Below are 18,991 nucleotides of genomic sequence, written 5' to 3'. Positions count from 1 at the left end.
CACGTTGAAATATTTTCAAGTGTGTTCTATACAGCTGATGCTAATGTCAGTTTAGTAGTAAAATAGTATTGTATTTAAGTGAGACTTTAGTTTAATGCATTCTCATCTGCAGTTATCAGGAGCAAGCACCGATGCAGATTTTTACTTACTGCTTACCCACATTGTTATTTCTATCTTAAACATTTTAATATGTGGGCATAATACAGATATTTGACACTTCACAATTTGTTCTTTGTTTGCATGCAGCAAGGAGTTATGGGCGAAGACGAGGTAATTCACTTCTGTTTGTTACAGTACAATTAATTCTGATTGAGCTGTTACTGATCATTACAATTAATTCAGTTTGATTATAAATGCTTATCTGCATGTTGTCTCAGTTTGGGGAAGATGGATGTGAGGGAAGGAGGGGTGCAGTCTGGTGTGTTATGATCATTGTTCTCTTTGGAATTTGAATTGCAAATCTTTTGATCAATTAAAACAGTAGTTCTAATCGTAATTTAGTTCATACTAATGGCTACTGCTTGCAGTCGTTGCCCCTTTAAAAGTACAGTTTGCTAGTTCTTTTAACTTTGTTTTCTTTTGCTTCTGTAGAAGAGGTAGTGCATAGACTAAAAACTAAAAAGCCTTTCATGAACTTACCAAGAAATCTAGTAGGCAACTCTTGGAAACGATAAACAGATTTTTGTAACATAAGCCATTATACGCTTACTGACCTTGGAAAAGCTATACTGATTTACCTGCATGAGGATGCAGCCTGCGGTTGTTACAGAGGCTGTGTAAAGCATGCAGCAAAAACATCAAGATCTTTGATTGCTTCCAGTATTCACAACATACACATAAGTTAATGTGTCTCTCTCTTGACCTCTGCATCGGTTTATAATTGATTTTGCGGTGTCCTTGATGCAGAGAGGAATGATGATCTAGATCAGTGTCTATGTAACAGTACAGTCGTGTTTTAATGATTCCTGGCAGATTCTGCTTAATTTCTTTCACTGTCATAAACCAAAAAGGACTAAGTGTTTAAAAGGGCTTATCCTTTTAATTCATAGTCATCGGAGAAATGTGAAAGTCTAGCAAAATGCATTTTTGCTCTCTTCGTCTGAGAGACGCTTAAAAATGAAAAGGAAGGAGAAGAAAGTATTAGGAGTCATATAGAGCATGTTACTGTAAAGGTGTTAATCCATTGTCCTCTATTGTCAGCTTAGCTCTCTGAGAAGCTACTCTCATTTTGGCAAACCTCTACCCACATTAAAGTAAACTGATCACTCCAGTATCACTTCAGAACGTGTTCTGATGATTTAATTTGTACTGAGAAAAGAGCCTTGGATTCTCATTGTTCTTCAAATTTAACATTGGTCTGTGTGTAAAAAATAACTTTTTCTGAGGATTATTCTTTGGTTGCTTTTTCCTTCTATGTACTTGTGTATATTGTAAATGTGAATTGTTTAAGAAGTACTTTTAGAGAAACACAACTATAATTTTCATGATACAGAGAGGCACCCTCCTTAAGTATAAATTGTATATTGTTTTTTAAAACAGAACAAAAACTGACTACCAGCCTTTAAATGCTTCTGTGGCAATATTCTACTGCCACCAAGTTTATTACAATTGACATGTTCATAAGTCACCTAATTTTTTTTCCTGCTCTTTAGAGACTTGCAGGGATAAACAGTAAATCTATGTGCTTTTTATAACGATAACCCAGCTAAATTGTAGTCATTTTGGATTTAAGATATTAAGAATAACTCTCATGCATTAGTGAAAATTCTTTAAATGTCCAGTTTTGCGATTTCTTGCAAGGTCCTCCAATTTGAGCCTTGTTCTCTTAGCCGCTGTTTCCTTTCGCTACCACTATAACACCTCCATCATTGACATCAGTAATTCAGAAATCCACTGTTGTATCTTTTGTGGTTTTACTTCTTTATGTATGTCTTTAAGACCCAATAATTACTATTAGTCTTTAACTGAAACTCATATCTACATTAGTCAGTTGCTGCAGTCTTCATAGCATGATCCTGCTCCTCTTAGGTCTAAATAGATGATTTACAGGAAGAATCTGCCTGGCTGCTTCTTCCAGCTGTGTTAACTTTCTGGTTTTCCCTTGCTTCCTCACTTTCCTGCCCATTGAGCACCAGCTACGTGCTTCCACTTTTAAAAGCACTATGCTGCTCTGTTCTCTAGCTGCTGAATGCATCCTTGTGATAGAGAGCAAGGATGCCATCATTTGATCCCCACTAGTCCTATTAACAAACACACGCATCACCATTCTTAGTGGAAAGGAGGAGCCTGCTACAGCTTTCTGCATTTGCTGTCCTCCTCTCCATCAGATGCCTATTTTAGACATAAATGTGAAATGGCTGTCATAAAGATATTGTAGTTAGTCTTTACTACTTATCACAGTCCTGTAGTCCTGCTTTTATTTTGTGCTCCTTGTGATACTTTATTATGCTTGGTTGTTTTCTGTCATCTGGTGTTTTCAATCAGTATTTTGGATGTATTATGTTTTTATTATGATTTCAATACCAAATCAGGGCCATTGGCCATTGCTTCCACATAGGTGGAAGATATTTGCTTTCTATTCTCCAGTCTTGTCTTGAAGCATTTTATTCTGAGGTGGTCTTCTGAAAGTGAATGGCTTTCATACTGGTCCCACACCTAGCTGAACAGCAAAATATCTTCAAGTGTTCCTACAGGGCTGTCCTGAGAATGTTCCCTTGAGAGGGGATATAAGTTAGAGATTGCAGTACAGCTCACAGCCAAGGTACTGCAGAGTCAGCTGTTGGGGACCTACTGCTCCTACGTGTGGATTTGCAGTGGGTGAATCTGGAAGAAGTAGCTTCCCAAAAATGCGCTAGGTTGGTTTTTGGTTTTGCTTGCTTGATTTTGGAAAGCAGTTGAATTAATTAACATTTCTTTTAAAAATGAGAGATAAACGGGAAAAATTGCACTTCAGGAGAAATGGTAATAGGGGGCATTTATTTTGCTTCACAGAAATGTTTCTTTTGAAGCTTTTTGCAGTTAAAAGACTTCTGAATTTGAAACAGTCATTAACCTTTGTTACTAATCTAAAGCAGAAAAAATTTGAATAAGCTAAAATGTATATCTGGGCCTTCTGAATATTTTCATTTTAGAGTTTTCTAAAATTTTAAAATATGAAATGGGGAGGAAATAATGGGTCTGCATTACTGTGTTTTTCACTCGCCCCTGACATCAGTTTGCATTTGCAAAGCCTTTGAACTTCTCAGATTTTACACTTGCTTTTCAGCGTATTGTGGTTTTACTGCAGATTGCTATGTGTTAGGAACCACCAATGGCTTCTCTCCAGAGCCGTGGCGGATTTGAGAACAAGAAGGATAAATCAGCACTGTGACTCATTTTTCAAGTGTTACATTTTGCACATTTATTAAAATTCTCTTTTGCTTTCTTAGAAACTAGATCTGTCCTTATGTTATCAGCATCGTATATCTTTAAAAGAGAAGGGAAAACATACCTGTTTGAAGCTTCTTATTGTGTATGTGTTTTTTCTGTTTCCCTCTTTAATTGAAAGTGTAAGATTTTTAGACATGCACTAGTGATTCAGATGAGGGAAGCTATAAACTTAACTTGAAGCTAAACTAAAGGCAGACTAGTGAAACTCACATGCAGCCCTTAATACAATTTCTTCAGAAATAAGAGCTTTTGTTTAAAAACAAATGACTACTTTCCTGCCAGATGCAGCAAAATAACTATAATATATAATGTAGGGTGAAGTATCACGCTTACAATGATGTTGGCTTACAATCTTGAATTTCCTTTCTGAAGTTTAGTAAATTTTTCATCTTCTTAATTTTTCTTTGGACTAATGTGTACTTTTCTGGTATCTTAGCGTCTTCAGTTTTACTTTCCAGAGTCCTGTTTCTCCATTCCCTAAAATTACATAACTATGTACTGCCACAAAATTATTTTAATGTGTATTATTATCTTTTCTTTTTAAGGCCGTTCTTCCCTCTTCCCGATAGATGATGGTTTGCTGGATGATGGTCATAGCGATCAAGTTGGAGTCCTGAATTCACCTACCTGCTTTTCAGCTCACCAGAATGGAGAACGAATTGAGCGGTTTTCTCGGAAAGTGTTTGTTGGAGGTCTTCCACCAGATATTGATGAAGGTGAGCCACCTGAAAGCTAAGCAAACTAAGTGTGGAGGGAGAGAAAAAGAGATTTTGAAGAACCCAAATGAAGTAATAGAAATAATCCACACAGTAAAATAATGTTATGGTGTAAAAGGCTACAGCTATGTTTTGTTGGGGTTTTTTTTTTTTTCAGAGTTGGTGGATATGTTGAGCTTGTTGGTTATCTCTCTCTTTTGGTTTTAAGATTGCCTCTGATTCTGCACTTGCAGACTGTAGAATTGCATGTGATGCCTTGAATTTGTGCTCCTGCTTACCTTGCATCTTCCTTTGAAATACATCTTAGTCCTTCATAGCATCCTCTATCTTTAGTGACTACTTTATTCTCTATTCATAGAAAACTTCTATTAGTAATTGAATTTCAAATTCTGTTTTACCATTACCTGATGATCTCTGAAGTCGTTTAGAAAGGTTAATGTTATTTCTGTTCGTAAATGGAGAAACTAAGGCAGAGGAAGGTCAAGTAGCAAAGTACTCTGATGCATTGAACACAGCGTACCACGGAAGCTCAAATTGTTACATGATGCAGTTGGAATTGCTTAGTACAATAGTGCTGATTTGAAGTAATTGTGCTGGTTTATATTAGATTTCTCCTGTGCAGATTAATGTAAATTAGATGCTAGCTTTGTTATGTAAACAGAAGTCCCTTTATAAGGTTCACTGTAATCCTAGGGTAACTGGCAAATCAAATAAGCTGACTGTGATTAATTAACTTTCAGACATGGAAGGACCATATTTTGGTTTCATCTTCAGTGTAATGCTCTCTTGCAATGTACCAAGAGATTTATTTTATTATACTTCAGCTTTTTTTTATGCACTTTAGCTTCCAGTTCAAACATGCACTGTTGACTTTAATACAAACGCTAAACATTCATACCTGAAAATACATTTTCTTTCTTCCCTGCCTGTTCATTTGCTGATGGCAGGATGTCACTGAAAGAAATGGAACAGGTTTGTGTTTGGTTAGCTATTACTTTTGTAAAGATTAGGGTAGTTTAATTTTTTCCTCATAATGAAGGTTCTTATAGTCAATGACAGGGAAGAGTAACTGGGATAGAAAGGCATCAAAGTTGTGCAGGGGGTCATAGTAGGTCTTGCAAGAGGACTTTTCATGGTTATGTTAGAAGCACCTCTAAATAGAGAATTTTAAGTTTCTGGGCATGATATCTGCTGGAATTTGCTAGCATGCTAATTGTGGTGGTAATTAAACTATGTGACTATCTACCTACAAATCTCAGAACTGTACATCATTAAACAGTCATTTATTTTGATTGCATTCAATCCAGATTCTGAATTTAAGGAAGTACCATGCAGTTTTCACCACTGCCTTTAGTTGCCCATATACTTCTGAAATGCTTCTCTTATTAAGCAGTAAAAACAAACATAAGCTTAATCAGTAGAAATGCATTGCGTAAATATTAAAGCTTTGGAAAATGTCTCTAAGTGTTTTGTTTGACAGCTGGAAATTTTGGTCCTTTTTTGCTATGGTACATCACCTTTGCTAGAAACAAAGATCTTTGCTTGATGATGCTTTTTCATTGAGTTGTATCATTTATTTTAATTGCAACTATTATACCTATTTTCAGATGAAATTACTGCTAGCTTCAGACGATTTGGGCCTTTGGTAGTAGACTGGCCTCACAAAGCAGAAAGCAAGTCCTATTTTCCACCAAAAGGTAAGAGAGTTGGAAGGTTTTGACCTGTCAGTGAGTGCAGATCTTACTTTGGGAAACTCTCATCTTTTTCCAAAGGATGTGATTTACAATCACTGTGAACAGTTTTGATGCACATTCAGACATGATTCCTTTACAGACCAAGTCTAACATCTGAGAGTGTTGTTTTTATGTTGTGCACAGTTCAGTGCTGGACTCCTCACAGATCTTCTGTATTCTGCTTTCCCATATATCTGATCAGCCTTATGTAATTATATGTGTACTTAATCCTAAGTTTTATATTTGTATTTCTGTCTGTTTTCTAATACTGAAATATGATCAAATTTTTAAGACTAAATCTTAGGTAAAAGTTTTCATAGGATGTTACAGGCAGGATGCATTTTGGTATCTACTCAAGGTAATCAATGTTATATTTATTTCAACTTTAGGATGTGAACTTCCTATAATATCACTAAATATCTTTTTTGATTAATTAAATACTGAATTTTAACAACTTCTAGTGTTGTATTTAGACTAAGTTTTTTAATATCACTTTAAGTGTTGAAAAAGACATTCTATACATTAAGTAATTATATTATGTAGTTTATCTCTGTACATGTACAATCATGTGTTGGTTACGTATAAAACAGATGCAAAAACCCGATCCAGATATGATAGTAATTCATTTTGTAGCGAATGCAGGGATTCATTCCTGACAAAGTAGATGTAGTGCTTTTATTCTTCATTTATTTATCTGATCATCTGTGCTGGGGAAAAGGCAGGATTATTATCGCAGATGGGTCGTATAAAGAGCAGGAAATGGAACTAGAAGTATTTGAATAGTATGTATGAACACTACATGGAAATTCTGAGACAAAAAAAAAGACTGGCTGTTTTGATTGTAAGCCTGACATATAAAGCTACTGTCAAGTTAAATTTGATTATCCTTAGGAGTGCTTCTCTTTTCATAAATTACCAGGAGAAATTCTTGACGGACTCTATGAGGAAGATTTGTCTCACAGAGTCTGTGATGCATATATAGAAGAGGGAAGATGTACTGTATTCTTACCTGAGAGGAATGGGTTCTTTCATTCATATCCAAGGAGATACTCCTTTCTCAGTATCTGAGCATCTTAAGGATAAGTTTCTGGACTTCCTCATTTAATAAATCTTTTTGATATATTTGCAGTATTTATAATTGCTGCAATAAAACCAAATAAGTAAATAATCTGTATTGTAAGCAGAGCTTTTTAAAAGCACGGAGTACAAATAGAAGAACTTCAGTCTTTTGTTCTTATTTATTCAGGAAGCACTTTCAAACTAAGTATTAACTTGATTTCCCGTGATTAACTGATCCTTATTTGAAAATTGATAGCACTTAATGTTTTCAATCTCAAAACTTCCTTCTAATTTGCAGTTCACTACATTATTCAATATTGTTTTATGATGTAGCCTAACATATTTTTAAAGTGTAGTTTTCTCTTTGTAGATGCTCTAGAAATAGAGCTACTGAATATTACTGTGTTTATATTTGGTTTTTTCACTGCAGTAGATGTGGGCCTTGATTATTTCTTAAAAATTAGCCTTGAGTATTACTCGTGTGTGCAGGCAAGAACTGTGTATACATTTATTTAATAAGATGTCCGAAACTGCTGATAATAGGTTTAGGCTAAATACTAAGAAAGCTTTGAGACTAATCATTAATTAGCAATTTGGAAATACATACTATGTTAACCCAAGAAGTTAGTTTGGTTTTCTTCTTTACTTTTAATCTCCAATTTTTAGTTTGTTACTCTGTAGGGAGTCAATTCAGCGTATATATTTTTGTTCAGTCTCATTAGAGATTTGACATAGTATTACTTTCCACAGTCATCTCAGAATTACTCAGTTCTGGGATGATTAATGTAATAGTTTTGTGTGGTGAAGTGATACAGCCTGTTTTTTTTCCTTTCTCCCTCTTGTTCAGTTTTCCAAGCTGTAGTTCCTTCCAGGCTCTCTGCCTGCAGAAAGTCCTGAGGGAAGGCCAAGTTCATAGTGTTTCCTTGCTTGAAGAAATGCAAGAAGTGTCCAGGTCCATCAAGGCTTACGGCCTCCTGAGAAACAACAACTGCTTGTTCTTAACTAATTACATTTTGTATTGGCTGGCCACAAAATTAGGCCCAAAGAAAACAGGAATTTTAAAAACTTCACATTAATCTTAGAAAGAAACTATGTTCTGAAGCAGAAAAAAAGAATTTGTTGAGATCAAAGTACAAAGTATGTCGGTGATCTGCCAACTGTAATGGAGAATTCCTTCCTTTCTTACTTGCCACTGTTTATCATAACTCCTGTTATGACGTAGTTGGCAAATATACATACTTATGAAGCAGTACACGTGTCCAAAGCCATTTGTTGAGTTGAGGACTCCCTGTAATGAAAACAAACCCCCTAGAGCAATGGTGCCATGAGGATAAGCAAATCCAAAGAAGGCCTTCAAAATATGCCCAGTTGTTTGTGTGCTGTGTACTATTTATAGTCTGTATCAAATGGAGGATAATCTGATTTAAACAGGACAGTATCCCCAGCCTCTTCCAATTGTCTCGGTGTTTCTGTTGCCTTCTATCACAGCAGTTGTATGTAGCTTCATTTATTCAAGGTTTTTAACTGCTAAGTTAGAACTGACCGAAAAAATGAGATTGAAGTGTTCTGTTTCTGGTTTAAGAAGCAAAACCCCACATCCATCCAAGTTCTTTTTAACTTGTTACTTATTTAATCACACTGGATGGGATTGAAGTCTGGATTCAGGCAAGTAACTAAGTGTCTCCATGTGTGATTAGTGTTCAAGCTTCCTTAAATTAATGGTAATCTGGCCAATGCAGTTGCTGGAGTATAGAGGGCTGTTCAGGTCACCATAACATAAGCACATTGAGCTTGATGCATTTACCCAAACTAAGGATATCTGAAGGATTTACACAGGTCTCAGAAATGTGATACAGCATCTATTGAAGCTTCACACTGTTCTAGAGCACCAGCTGAACGTTAGGCAAAGTCCTGTAGAGGATGGATGGTGCTAAGGCATCTCTGTCTCCCACTTGGTCAGCTGAGTAACTGTCCAGTCACCACTGACTGCATTAGCTGGATGTTTGTACTACAGTAGGAGCTTAAACACAGTTGCTGAAGAAATGTGGAAATGGGCGTTTGGATCATGCTCCCCGGTACTCAGAAGTGCCTCAGCTGATAGCTACATTAAAGTTGTATCAGCCTGGATTCTTTCCCTTTAAGTGTGATTTGGAGTTAGTTCTCCATCAAAGGAGACTAAACTGAAAAAGTGAAAGATTTGTATATTAAAGATTAAATTTAATTATTGTGGTGATGAGATGTCATTAAAGAGAAACAGATTAAATGTTGTGCATCCTTTCCAAATGTGAATTATTCCCGTCATCAAACGTGGATCCATTGTGTGTGTGAACCTGTAGTTTACACTGATTCTTTCTGATTTAAGCTGAGGAACAGCATTCTGTGGGCAACAGTTGCACTGCACTGAGACCATTTAGTCTCCTCTGGGGAGAGTCTGTTAGGACAGTAGAGGAACCACCCCAAAACAAAACACAGCTATACTGACTGGCATGGACAGTGCCATGCTGGCTTGCAGTGATTTTCTAGATTCTTCCTCTAAGCCAGTAGCAGTAGGAGTTAAAGGGAGTTTGATAGATGCTGCTCTCCAATTTCTACACAGAGTATGCAGAGCAGAAGCAGCATCCTTTCTCCTTGTGGTAAACCTCCATATTACTATGAAATAAAGAAATTATTATGCTTTGCTCAGACGATTTTCTTAGCTACCAGTGTGAATCTAGACTAGAATGCTTTGCTTTTGATTTGTGTTTTATGTAATAAATACAAAAAATGAAAGGGTTTAAGTTGGTAGTACAGCTATCTCACAGGCTTTGTTTCCAGTGCTGACTCAATACAATAAACAGAAAAAGTATTTAATTTCTTAGTATTGTTCCATTAAGAGAGACGTCAGCTCAGAGTAAGAATGAGTGTAACCAGTGCAGCTATCTTCACATATCAGGGAATGAGATTCTAAAGCCAGTTACCACATGCAGAAAACTTGTTCATTTTGACATAATTTTCTGGGGACAAGTATTATCATAGCCACCTACACTGGTTACCTTTGAAAACAGGAGTATTATGCAGAGGAATTTAGTTAAGTGATAAACACTAGGAAGGGATTACCCTTGTGTCCCACAGGAGTCTTAAATTCTGGTAGAGGTGCACTTGAACAAGAAATTTTTGTAGGGCTCTTTCACCTAATAATTTTCACCTTGTGAAATATGTACAAAACATCCAAGCTTTTGTCTCTTGGAAAGTAATATCTGATCATAATCTGCTGCTGTCGGTGTACATATGACCCAAAGGCATGGAGCAGCATCCTTCAAAGAAAACTATTAGAGTAGCTTTGCTTTTCCATTGTAAACAGACTTGCATTGGTATTGGGTTTGAAGCTTAGCCTGTCTTTGTAGGAGAGGTGCGCCAGCCTGGTTCTGATTTGAAACAGATTATATTTAAAGTCCCTTCCAAGCCAAATCATTCTGTGATTCATGGCCTTCCTTTGGACCTGCTCTGAAAGGTCTATATCCTTATGTTGGGGCCCCTGGAGCTGGTCTCAGAGCTCCAGGTGGGGGTCTCATTGAGAATGAGTGGAGGGACAGAATCACCTCCCTTGACCTGCTGGTCACACTTCTTTTTTGGTGCAGTCTAGGATACAGTTGTTGACTTTCTGGGCTGCAGGTACATGTTGCCCATTCATGTTGAGCTTCTCTTCCCTCAGCAGCCCCAAGTCCTTCTCTTCAGGGCTACTCTCAATTCATTCTGTGCCCAGCCTGTATTCATGCTTGGGATTGCCCTCACCCAGGTGCAGGACCTTGCACGTGGCCTGGTGAACTTCATGAGGTTAGCACAGGCCCACCTCTCAAGCCTGTCAGGGTCCCTCTGGATGACATCTCCACTCTCTAGCGTGTCAGCTGCGCCACACAGCTTGGAGTCATCAGCAGATTCGCTGAGGGTGCCCTTGATACCACTGTCCACATTACCGATGGTAGAAGAGCACTAATTTATGATGTGTATCTGAAATACTGAAGATAAGAGTGTACTTTCCTCTTGCAAGTGCTTCCTAGCTAATGAATGTAGGCTGGTTGCCTGTGTAACTGGTATTCTTTGAAGAAGTCTATAGTTAATGTATAATTGATTTGTGACAGGAAATGCACCCTTTTCTAGGGTAAGTGATGAAGAGTAATTTGTATGCAGGCTGTGCAAGTCTAGCATTCTTTGGAGGGGATTGGCTGTCTCTGTATATGCCTATAAAATGAGCAAATTATCTTCTCTAGCCAGTTTTCATCACCAAGAGAACTGGTTATTTTCCTCCAGTCTAGACTTGGGAGCTAAACTAAAAAGCACTGTAAATCATGGAAGGACAGAGCTGTGGAGCAAGACCAGTTTGATAGTACAGACTATACCGAAACTTTCTCTGTCTTCTTAGAGGCAGAAAATGACAGTACTTAAGTAGTTTCTCTCAGAAATTCAGTGTCACTTCCAAAAGGCTTGGTAAAGCAGCCATGTTCCCTCTTGCCAAGCCCACTCTAGATCAGCTGCTTCAGCATTTATTTTTCCATCCAAGTAATAAAGTGTAACTTTGTATGAAAATCCCACACTGGATAGTAATCTCAGAAAAAAAAAAATGTGTATTTATGGTCATTTTAGAATAGAACCCCTATTGTGCTGTTGGGCACCTGTAAAGTAACAAATTTCGTATATATTGTTATATTCTGTTAAAGTGTTCTAACTTGTGGGGTTCTTTCCTTGCCTGACTGTTGTTACTGTAGCATCAAATAAGCATTTTAATTCCTACTTTTGTAGTGTTTGGGAGGTTTGCTGGGTCACTTACGTAACAAAGTACTTTGATCTAATCTCTAGAATAGAGATTAGTCCTTTGTGCCAAGTCGGATTTTCATTGTATAATGGCCCTTGCTGCCAATGAATTATGCTCGGCCTAGACTTCCAGTACATGATAGAGCACATGTGTGCTCTTATTTGGTTATTAGTCTCTTTTGGCAAAGCTTGTTCATCATGGCAAGGCAGCACATAATTGCAGATGACAACTAATAACAAAGATTTGCTTTGTTTTCCTGTTATTTTTGGAGTAAACACATTTAATGGAAAAGATACTGGCAAAGATGATTAAGAAAAAAAAAGATAAGAAAAAAGTATCAGTTGGTTTGGCTTTTTTTTCCAGGTTATGCATTCCTCCTGTTCCAGGAAGAGAGTTCTGTTCAGGCCCTGATTGATGCCTGCATCGAAGAAGATGGAAAGCTCTACCTGTGCGTTTCCAGTCCTACTATCAAGGACAAGCCAGTAAGTGAACAGTAGGTGGCCTGCAGGCTATAGCTGCCATCTGTCTAAAGCTGCGTATGAAATGACAATGATGAAAATAATTAAAGCAAGCTACTGTTGGCAGAGCTCAACATCTGGAACAGTTGGATCATTTTAAAATTTTAGCGTTTTATGTTAATAGGATTAAAAAAGAGCACCTAGACATCCTAAGCTGATGAAGTTTTGACTGTTTGACAGTCTTGTGGATATTGTAGTGAAACTTAAAATAGCATACTCTTTTCTTTACCAATTTCTTAGGTTCAGATCCGTCCCTGGAATCTAAGCGATAGTGACTTTGTGATGGATGGTTCCCAGCCACTTGATCCTCGAAAAACAATTTTTGTTGGAGGAGTCCCCAGACCATTAAGAGCTGGCAAGTATAATCTGTGGCTATTTTTAAAACTAGGAGATTTGTCAAAGTATTTTGAACCACGCATATTTCCATGTAATTATATATGGATAGTAATATACATATAGAAGACTGTTGTGATGGTTAAAACCACAGTACGATATTTGTGAGTTGTTATGTTTTTCTGCTAACTGTTTTCATCTGACTTTGGCCATAACTGCTCTTCATCATTGAGATTTATTGGAAACTCTGACATGTCTAAAACTGTAGAAAAGGTTTTGATCATTTTAGCAAAATTGTGGTGTAAACTGTGTCACAAAAGAGTTTATTTTTAAAATAACGCTATGAAAACCTCTCTGCCATGTTCCATGGGTACGTGGAGTGCTATTTGTACTTGCTTTTCATTGTGCATTAGCTACTTTTCTGCTATTATCAGGTTGCAGTTACTCTTGCTAATGTGAACAAAGCAAAAATACAGATGAGGAAGGAGTACTTGAAGGAGTAGGAATAGGGGGCAAAACAAAGAAGAAATTCAGAGAGTTGGCATAGTCTGTAAGGCACAACGTTATATGAGGTTGCAGGACTTGTCCTAGACTCTTGTGGGAGTGTACGAAGGAAAAAAGAAAGTTTTTCTGTAGCTGTGGAATAGTTGATCTACAACCTGGGCAGTATGCTTTGTCAGACTTGCTGCAGTAGCCTCTTACAATATTTTATGGTGGCCTTCTAATAAGTAGGTTGAAGGTTATGTTGAAAGTAGAAGTATAACATAAAGGGGTTTAAATTCCGTTTTCTATTGGAATGACTTCTGGACTTCCTTAGTCTTCCACAGTTTGTAATGAATTTTATTCTTACAGAAAGATGAGCTTTGAGATGGAAGATGTAGGAGAAACAGAAATTGATAGTGCAGATTTGGGGTGTAAAGTATTTTAAATTTTTCTATCTTAGACCTGCAGTGCTCGAGCTTTTCTGTTATTTTACTTATAAGACTGTACTTTTGGCTGCAGTAAAAACTCTGTAAATTAGCATAAACACAGTATGTTACAGCTGCAGATTAATTTTTCTTTAAAGTCCAAATACTTCAGATTACTGTGCTGAATGTCTGTGATAAATTTAATGCATGCATTCTGATGCTTAGCTTTCAAATGCCCTGTATGTTTGAAAATTGCTTTTACGGCATTGTTAAATAAGAGTCATGACTACACAAAAACTTCAGGAGAATTTTCAAACAGCTGTTGAACATCAGTGACTGCTGACACCTTTATACCCTAACACAGAGGGTACTAATTCTGAAAAAAAACCCCACCTTTTTTCCGTCTAAATTAATTGCAAAAGTGAATTCAGGATAAAATATTACTAGAGAATTGCTAAAATACTGATATGTAAAATCTGAGATTTTTATTTCTGTGAGCTTTAGTGTCGACGGTAAGTGCAGCACTGTAGAGATCATCAAGTTCTGCGTGGCTGATGAAAAGATGCTAACTGTATCTTTAAATTCAAGTAGGACATAGAGCAGCAGTACAGCCAGAGAACATGTACCAAGAATTTGTGGCATGTGGATCTATTTTATACAGCTTACATTCCATGCCTGCCCAAAAAATCTTTCACTCTAATCCCCTGAAGAAAACCGCCCTGAAATTTCAGTTCCAGGTTATCAAGGACTACAAGGACTTACAATTTCATTGTTCCTTGTATGCATGTATTCACAGTATGAAAGATCTATCTGTTGAGTATTTCATGGCTTATTTAATATGCTTCTGTATTCCTTGTAATTACTGTTACATCGGCTGTTGCAAAACTAATAATTAAAATTAACTTTTCTGGTATTTTTAAATACAAGCACGTTATATAAAATTTGTTCTGTAAGAAACGTTTAAGTGAACATTATTTTGTTTCTTAATAGTGGAATTAGCTATGATCATGGACCGTCTCTATGGTGGAGTCTGTTACGCAGGAATTGATACTGACCCTGAGCTGAAGTACCCAAAAGGTGCTGGACGTGTGGCTTTTTCCAATCAGCAGAGTTACATTGCTGCCATCAGTGCTCGTTTTGTTCAACTTCAGCATGGCGATATTGATAAAAGAGTAAGTTATACATAAATTTAAATAAATAAATATGGGGGTGATGATCTATAAAGAAGCTTCTCATTGTGTAGTAACATTGCATTTGTTTTGCTTTCATGCCAGCTTCTACATTTCTTTTGGTATTCCTTTAAGTCCACTAGTTCCAAGAATTAAACCATGATTGCCCCCAAACAAACACTGTGCATTCCATAGAGCAGCCGTTTGTTCCTTGGACATGTGTTAGATCATATGTTCTTTCAGTTCTGGAGTTCTTGGTTTTGTTGTTTATGGGTAAAAGAGTTGAAAATCTTTCTCCTTTTTTCTAATGAAACCAAATACTGTCGTAATTTCTCTGGCATTCGTAGGAAACTCTAGTATTCATTGGTTTCAGATTAGTGTTATATATGCAGCCGCCCTTAATTTCAGCCATAATTGTCAGCACTTCAGAAATTCAATCAAGCTCAACACCTAAAATACAAAATGTCTTATCCTATCTGTTTGAGAGAGTCATCTCTGTATTCACCAATGTACATTTCTGGTTGCAACAGATGCTTATTGCTAGCCAGAGAAAAATAACTGTTATTAAGAAGACTAGTCAACTTCATTTCTCCTAATTAGAAGTGTAAGAGTAACGAAGAAAACTGGTATCTAAATTATGTCAGACTCAAGTGTCACTAGTTTTGATGTCAAGAGCTGCAGAGGTAGTCACTGGTATTAATAGATCTTCTTTTGGGAAAAAACTGTCTTAGAGGAAGAAGGTTTAAGTAAGTAAAGTAGTTCAAGGTCCAGTCTCCTCTCAGATCAAAGACATGGGAAAAAGATAGTACAGTTAATAGAAATCTGTTGCAGGGAGGTGGCACTTGCTTCTCTCCTTTCAAATAGAGGGAGTAATACAGCTTTACATCTGTCTCACAGATACCAGTTGCCTCATGGGTTGCGATGCCCAAATATGGTCCTTTCCAGAGGATGAGTGGGTCTGCATGTCGGGGGTGAACTAGACTTCATGATAAGACGTGACAGCTACATTTTACTGGTGGGATTGCTGTCCTAGTGACTTGTGGCTGACTTTGACTACTAGCTCTACGTTTTAGCTAATTATGTAACAGGAAAAACGGCCTTGACACTGTGGCTGTGTAAGAGCAAATAAATCTGTTAATCACCTTGCATTTGACTATTTGGACAAAATGGGAGTAAGAGCCTGAATACAGAACTCCTTTTAAAGAAGCACTAAAATTGGTCCTTTAGCTTTAGAACTGGGTGTAGCTTAATGTGTTTCAAGGACCACTTGTGGTGCATTTGGCTGTTCGGTGACCTAACCTTAAAATCAGAGGTGGATATTTGGGCCCCGTCCAGACTAGTTCCCACTCAAAGGTGAGAGACATGGACTTGAACCCTGCAAACCAGGGGACACTTTTTTCTTGGTATTCCTTTTGCTATGGGAGTATCCTTTGTGGTAGAGGAGTCGTAAGAGAAAGGAAGGCATGAACCTGCCTTTGAAGGCTGCAGTTCCAAGTAGGCTTGTTTGTTGTTTGGTTTGGATTTCTTTATGATATTAGCTCAGCTTTTCCATACCAGTTATATCCAGTTTCTTTAGATGTGCTGTCCTTCAACATTCTTTTCATAACCGGTTCTGTCTGTGCAAAAGTCTTTTCTCATTGCTACATTTTGCAGCTCACCTGTTTATCCTTCGCTTTAGTTCAAAGTATTTATAGCATTTTTTTGTGCATAGCTTTTCCTGCCTTAATTGGAAATCTTAAGTGTCACGCTTGCTTAACAAGTGTTGTCTGTGATCTTAACTTTTTTCTTAACTAAGTACTCTGCAGCTTCTCTCCAGTTCTTTTGATGTGTAGATATGTTTAGTTTCTCTAACACATGTTTTTCTTCAGTAAAGTGCTCCTCATCCTGTTTTATCATATGTGAAAGCTCAACTCTAAGCATTTCCTTGAAACTTGCTTGGAGTTTCAGCTCCATACAATTCCTTAAAATGTTAGCTTTCGCACACCAGCAATCTGCACCCACTTCATGTAATACTTCCATTTGCCAAAGTGTTTCTCTTAATACATTTGTAATCATTTTCATACCAATCTAGGGGCATTAATGCTTGAAATATATGCTGCTTCATGCATTCAGAAATTTCAAACAATGGACACAGTTACTGCATAAGATACCTGTTTATTGGAAAGTTTGAGTGTAATTTGTGATAAGGCAGGTCATTGTAGTGAAATAAGAAGCAGAGCTTGTAATGAATATAGATGACTGGAAGAAGCATACTCTTATTTCAAATGTAGATACACTTGATGTGTTAAGTATGACCTCTACTTCTGAAGCCAGGAACATGAAGACTATTCTGCTGTAAAACTTTGTGTAAATAGCATTTTAAAGTTCTTATTATTTCAAACATATTCTTGTTCATAATGTTAACGTCTACATGTGGCATTTTTCTCAGGTTGTATCTCGGGGAAAAAGATCTCTTACAGCAGTGAGTTTTAGTATGAACTGGAATAACTCTTATTGCCAACAAACAGCAGAAAAATGCCGTCTTTAAAAGTGAGGGAAATGTGGAAGACAGCAATATATTCCTTAATGATCGAGTTAACTGATTTTCTATTTCATTATGAAGTTCTTCCTGTCTGGATCGCAGTCTGTAACAGTTCATTTATACAAAGTCATAATGCAAACCTACCACTGGACTCCTGCTACTTTTCCACTCTGGCAGTCAGGGAGTGTTGGAGAAAGAAGCTGTGTAATACAGGTGTTTCTAGCAGTCTGTAAATTTGCAAAAGGTCTTTTAAAAATATTTTCAGAAATGCATTGAATTCAAATTTCTGTACCAGTCAGCACTGCAAAAAGGGACAGGTAATAGATGACCAAAACCTGTAGCTCCAAATCTGACCATATTTTAGAAACAGGGAGTGAATTTACAGGGAGCAGGAGTGCTAAAAGATCTATATTACAGGCTGCAGAAAGTACTTCTAATTTGCATACAAAAACAGTACATATGTTTTTTTAAAAGGTTAATGTATAAATGTATGTATGTTCGGTTATTTTTTGCTGAACAGTATAGTATTTGTATATCATGTTGGGGTACATTGAGGAACTGAGACCTTTGAGCTTGTTGTTCTGATGTACCTATTTATTATGCAGACGGTGCACTTTTAAAATCTGCCTTGAATTGTTCTGCTTATGGATAGATCAGCAGCCAATAAATGATAAAAAGTAATAACTGATTAGGTAGATAAAGGCATTAATATGTCTGATTTCAAGATGTTTTGGTTTGTTTTTTTAAACCAGCGAAGAATGAATGCCCCCATATAACTTTAAGTAGGAACATGTATTTACTGGAATTGTTTCTGCCTTACTCCAACAGGTGGAGGTAAAGCCATATGTGTTGGATGACCAGATGTGTGACGAATGCCAGGGCGCACGATGCGGTGGAAAGTTTGCTCCTTTCTTTTGTGCCAATGTCACTTGCCTGCAGTATTACTGTGAGTTTTGTTGGGCAAGTATCCACTCTCGTGCAGGACGTGAATTCCATAAGCCATTGGTAAAGGAGGGGGCTGACCGCCCACGTCAGATCCACTTCCGCTGGAATTAAACATGGTGAACCAGCATCTACATAAGGAAAGAAGGGTGCATGTGGCTTACTGTGTTTGAAGATACTGACATGCAGAAGAAATAAGTGCATTCTTCTGCTTTTCACCCCAGCTATCAATACATGCATCTTTATCAGCAGCCAAAACACTACAAGCCTCTTGTTTTTCACCAAAACCCTACATCTCAGGCTTACTAATTTTTGTGATATTTTCATGTTAAAATAAAATGTTTTTTTGTATTTTCTCCAAGTTATTTTTATATGTAAAGTTAAAACTAGATATGAGAATGTTTTTGCGTAGGGGCACACAGTCTGCTGCTATATTTAGTGGGTGAAGCGTGCACTTATTTCTAAACATGGGTTTTTAACTTCAAGATCTGCCCCAGTAATTTACCAAAGGTAGCAAAATAGTGAAGATGGAATATGTCTGCTACAAAAAGCTTATTTTTATTGTTGTTGCTATTTTCAGTGTATACATAAACTAAAAATTAGGGTTGATTTTTTGCTCTCCATTTTGACTTGCAAGAAATAATACCTCAAGATAATCTGATTTATTAGCTATTTTTAAACATTTTTAATCACAAGCTGTATTAGCTTTGCTGCTATATAGGTGTTATGTGTAATGCCACCTATTAATACGGGATTGAAACGTTTAAGACACACTGCATTACAGATTAAATGCAGGCAGCACAATATGGCCTAAACTGCCATAGTTTTAGAATGTGAAAAAATTGCATGTTTACTTACCTGTATACACCATATG

The 18,991-nt window shown here is 37.0% G+C and overlaps 1 protein-coding gene across 3 annotated transcripts in view; it reads left to right on the top strand.

Moving 5' to 3' along the window:
* The window catches only part of CPEB2 (cytoplasmic polyadenylation element binding protein 2), a 50,168-nt gene that overhangs the window by 28,224 nt on the left and 2,953 nt on the right, over positions 1-18,991 (top strand). The window contains exons 5-11 of one of the 3 annotated variants that reach the window (XM_069856274.1): positions 247-270; positions 3,975-4,145; positions 5,753-5,842; positions 12,090-12,208; positions 12,485-12,599; positions 14,476-14,657; positions 18,004-18,991. The exon at positions 18,004-18,991 is cut by the window's right edge and continues 2,953 nt beyond it. In XM_069856274.1, coding sequence (XP_069712375.1) covers positions 247-270; positions 3,975-4,145; positions 5,753-5,842; positions 12,090-12,208; positions 12,485-12,599; positions 14,476-14,657; positions 18,004-18,231 — 929 coding nt within the window. In that variant the 3' untranslated portion in view covers positions 18,232-18,991. The remainder of the gene's footprint in view (positions 1-246; positions 271-3,974; positions 4,146-5,752; positions 5,843-12,089; positions 12,209-12,484; positions 12,600-14,475; positions 14,658-18,003) is intronic. The other 2 variants (XM_069856276.1, XM_069856275.1) reach the window with 2 other exon arrangements.

This window comes from Phaenicophaeus curvirostris, chromosome 4, assembly GCF_032191515.1.
Source record: "Phaenicophaeus curvirostris isolate KB17595 chromosome 4, BPBGC_Pcur_1.0, whole genome shotgun sequence".
Classification (NCBI taxonomy): Eukaryota; Metazoa; Chordata; class Aves; order Cuculiformes; family Cuculidae; genus Phaenicophaeus; species Phaenicophaeus curvirostris.
The sequence above is the reverse complement of the archived record's forward strand: the minus strand, read 5'-3'. Positions and strand labels throughout refer to the sequence as shown.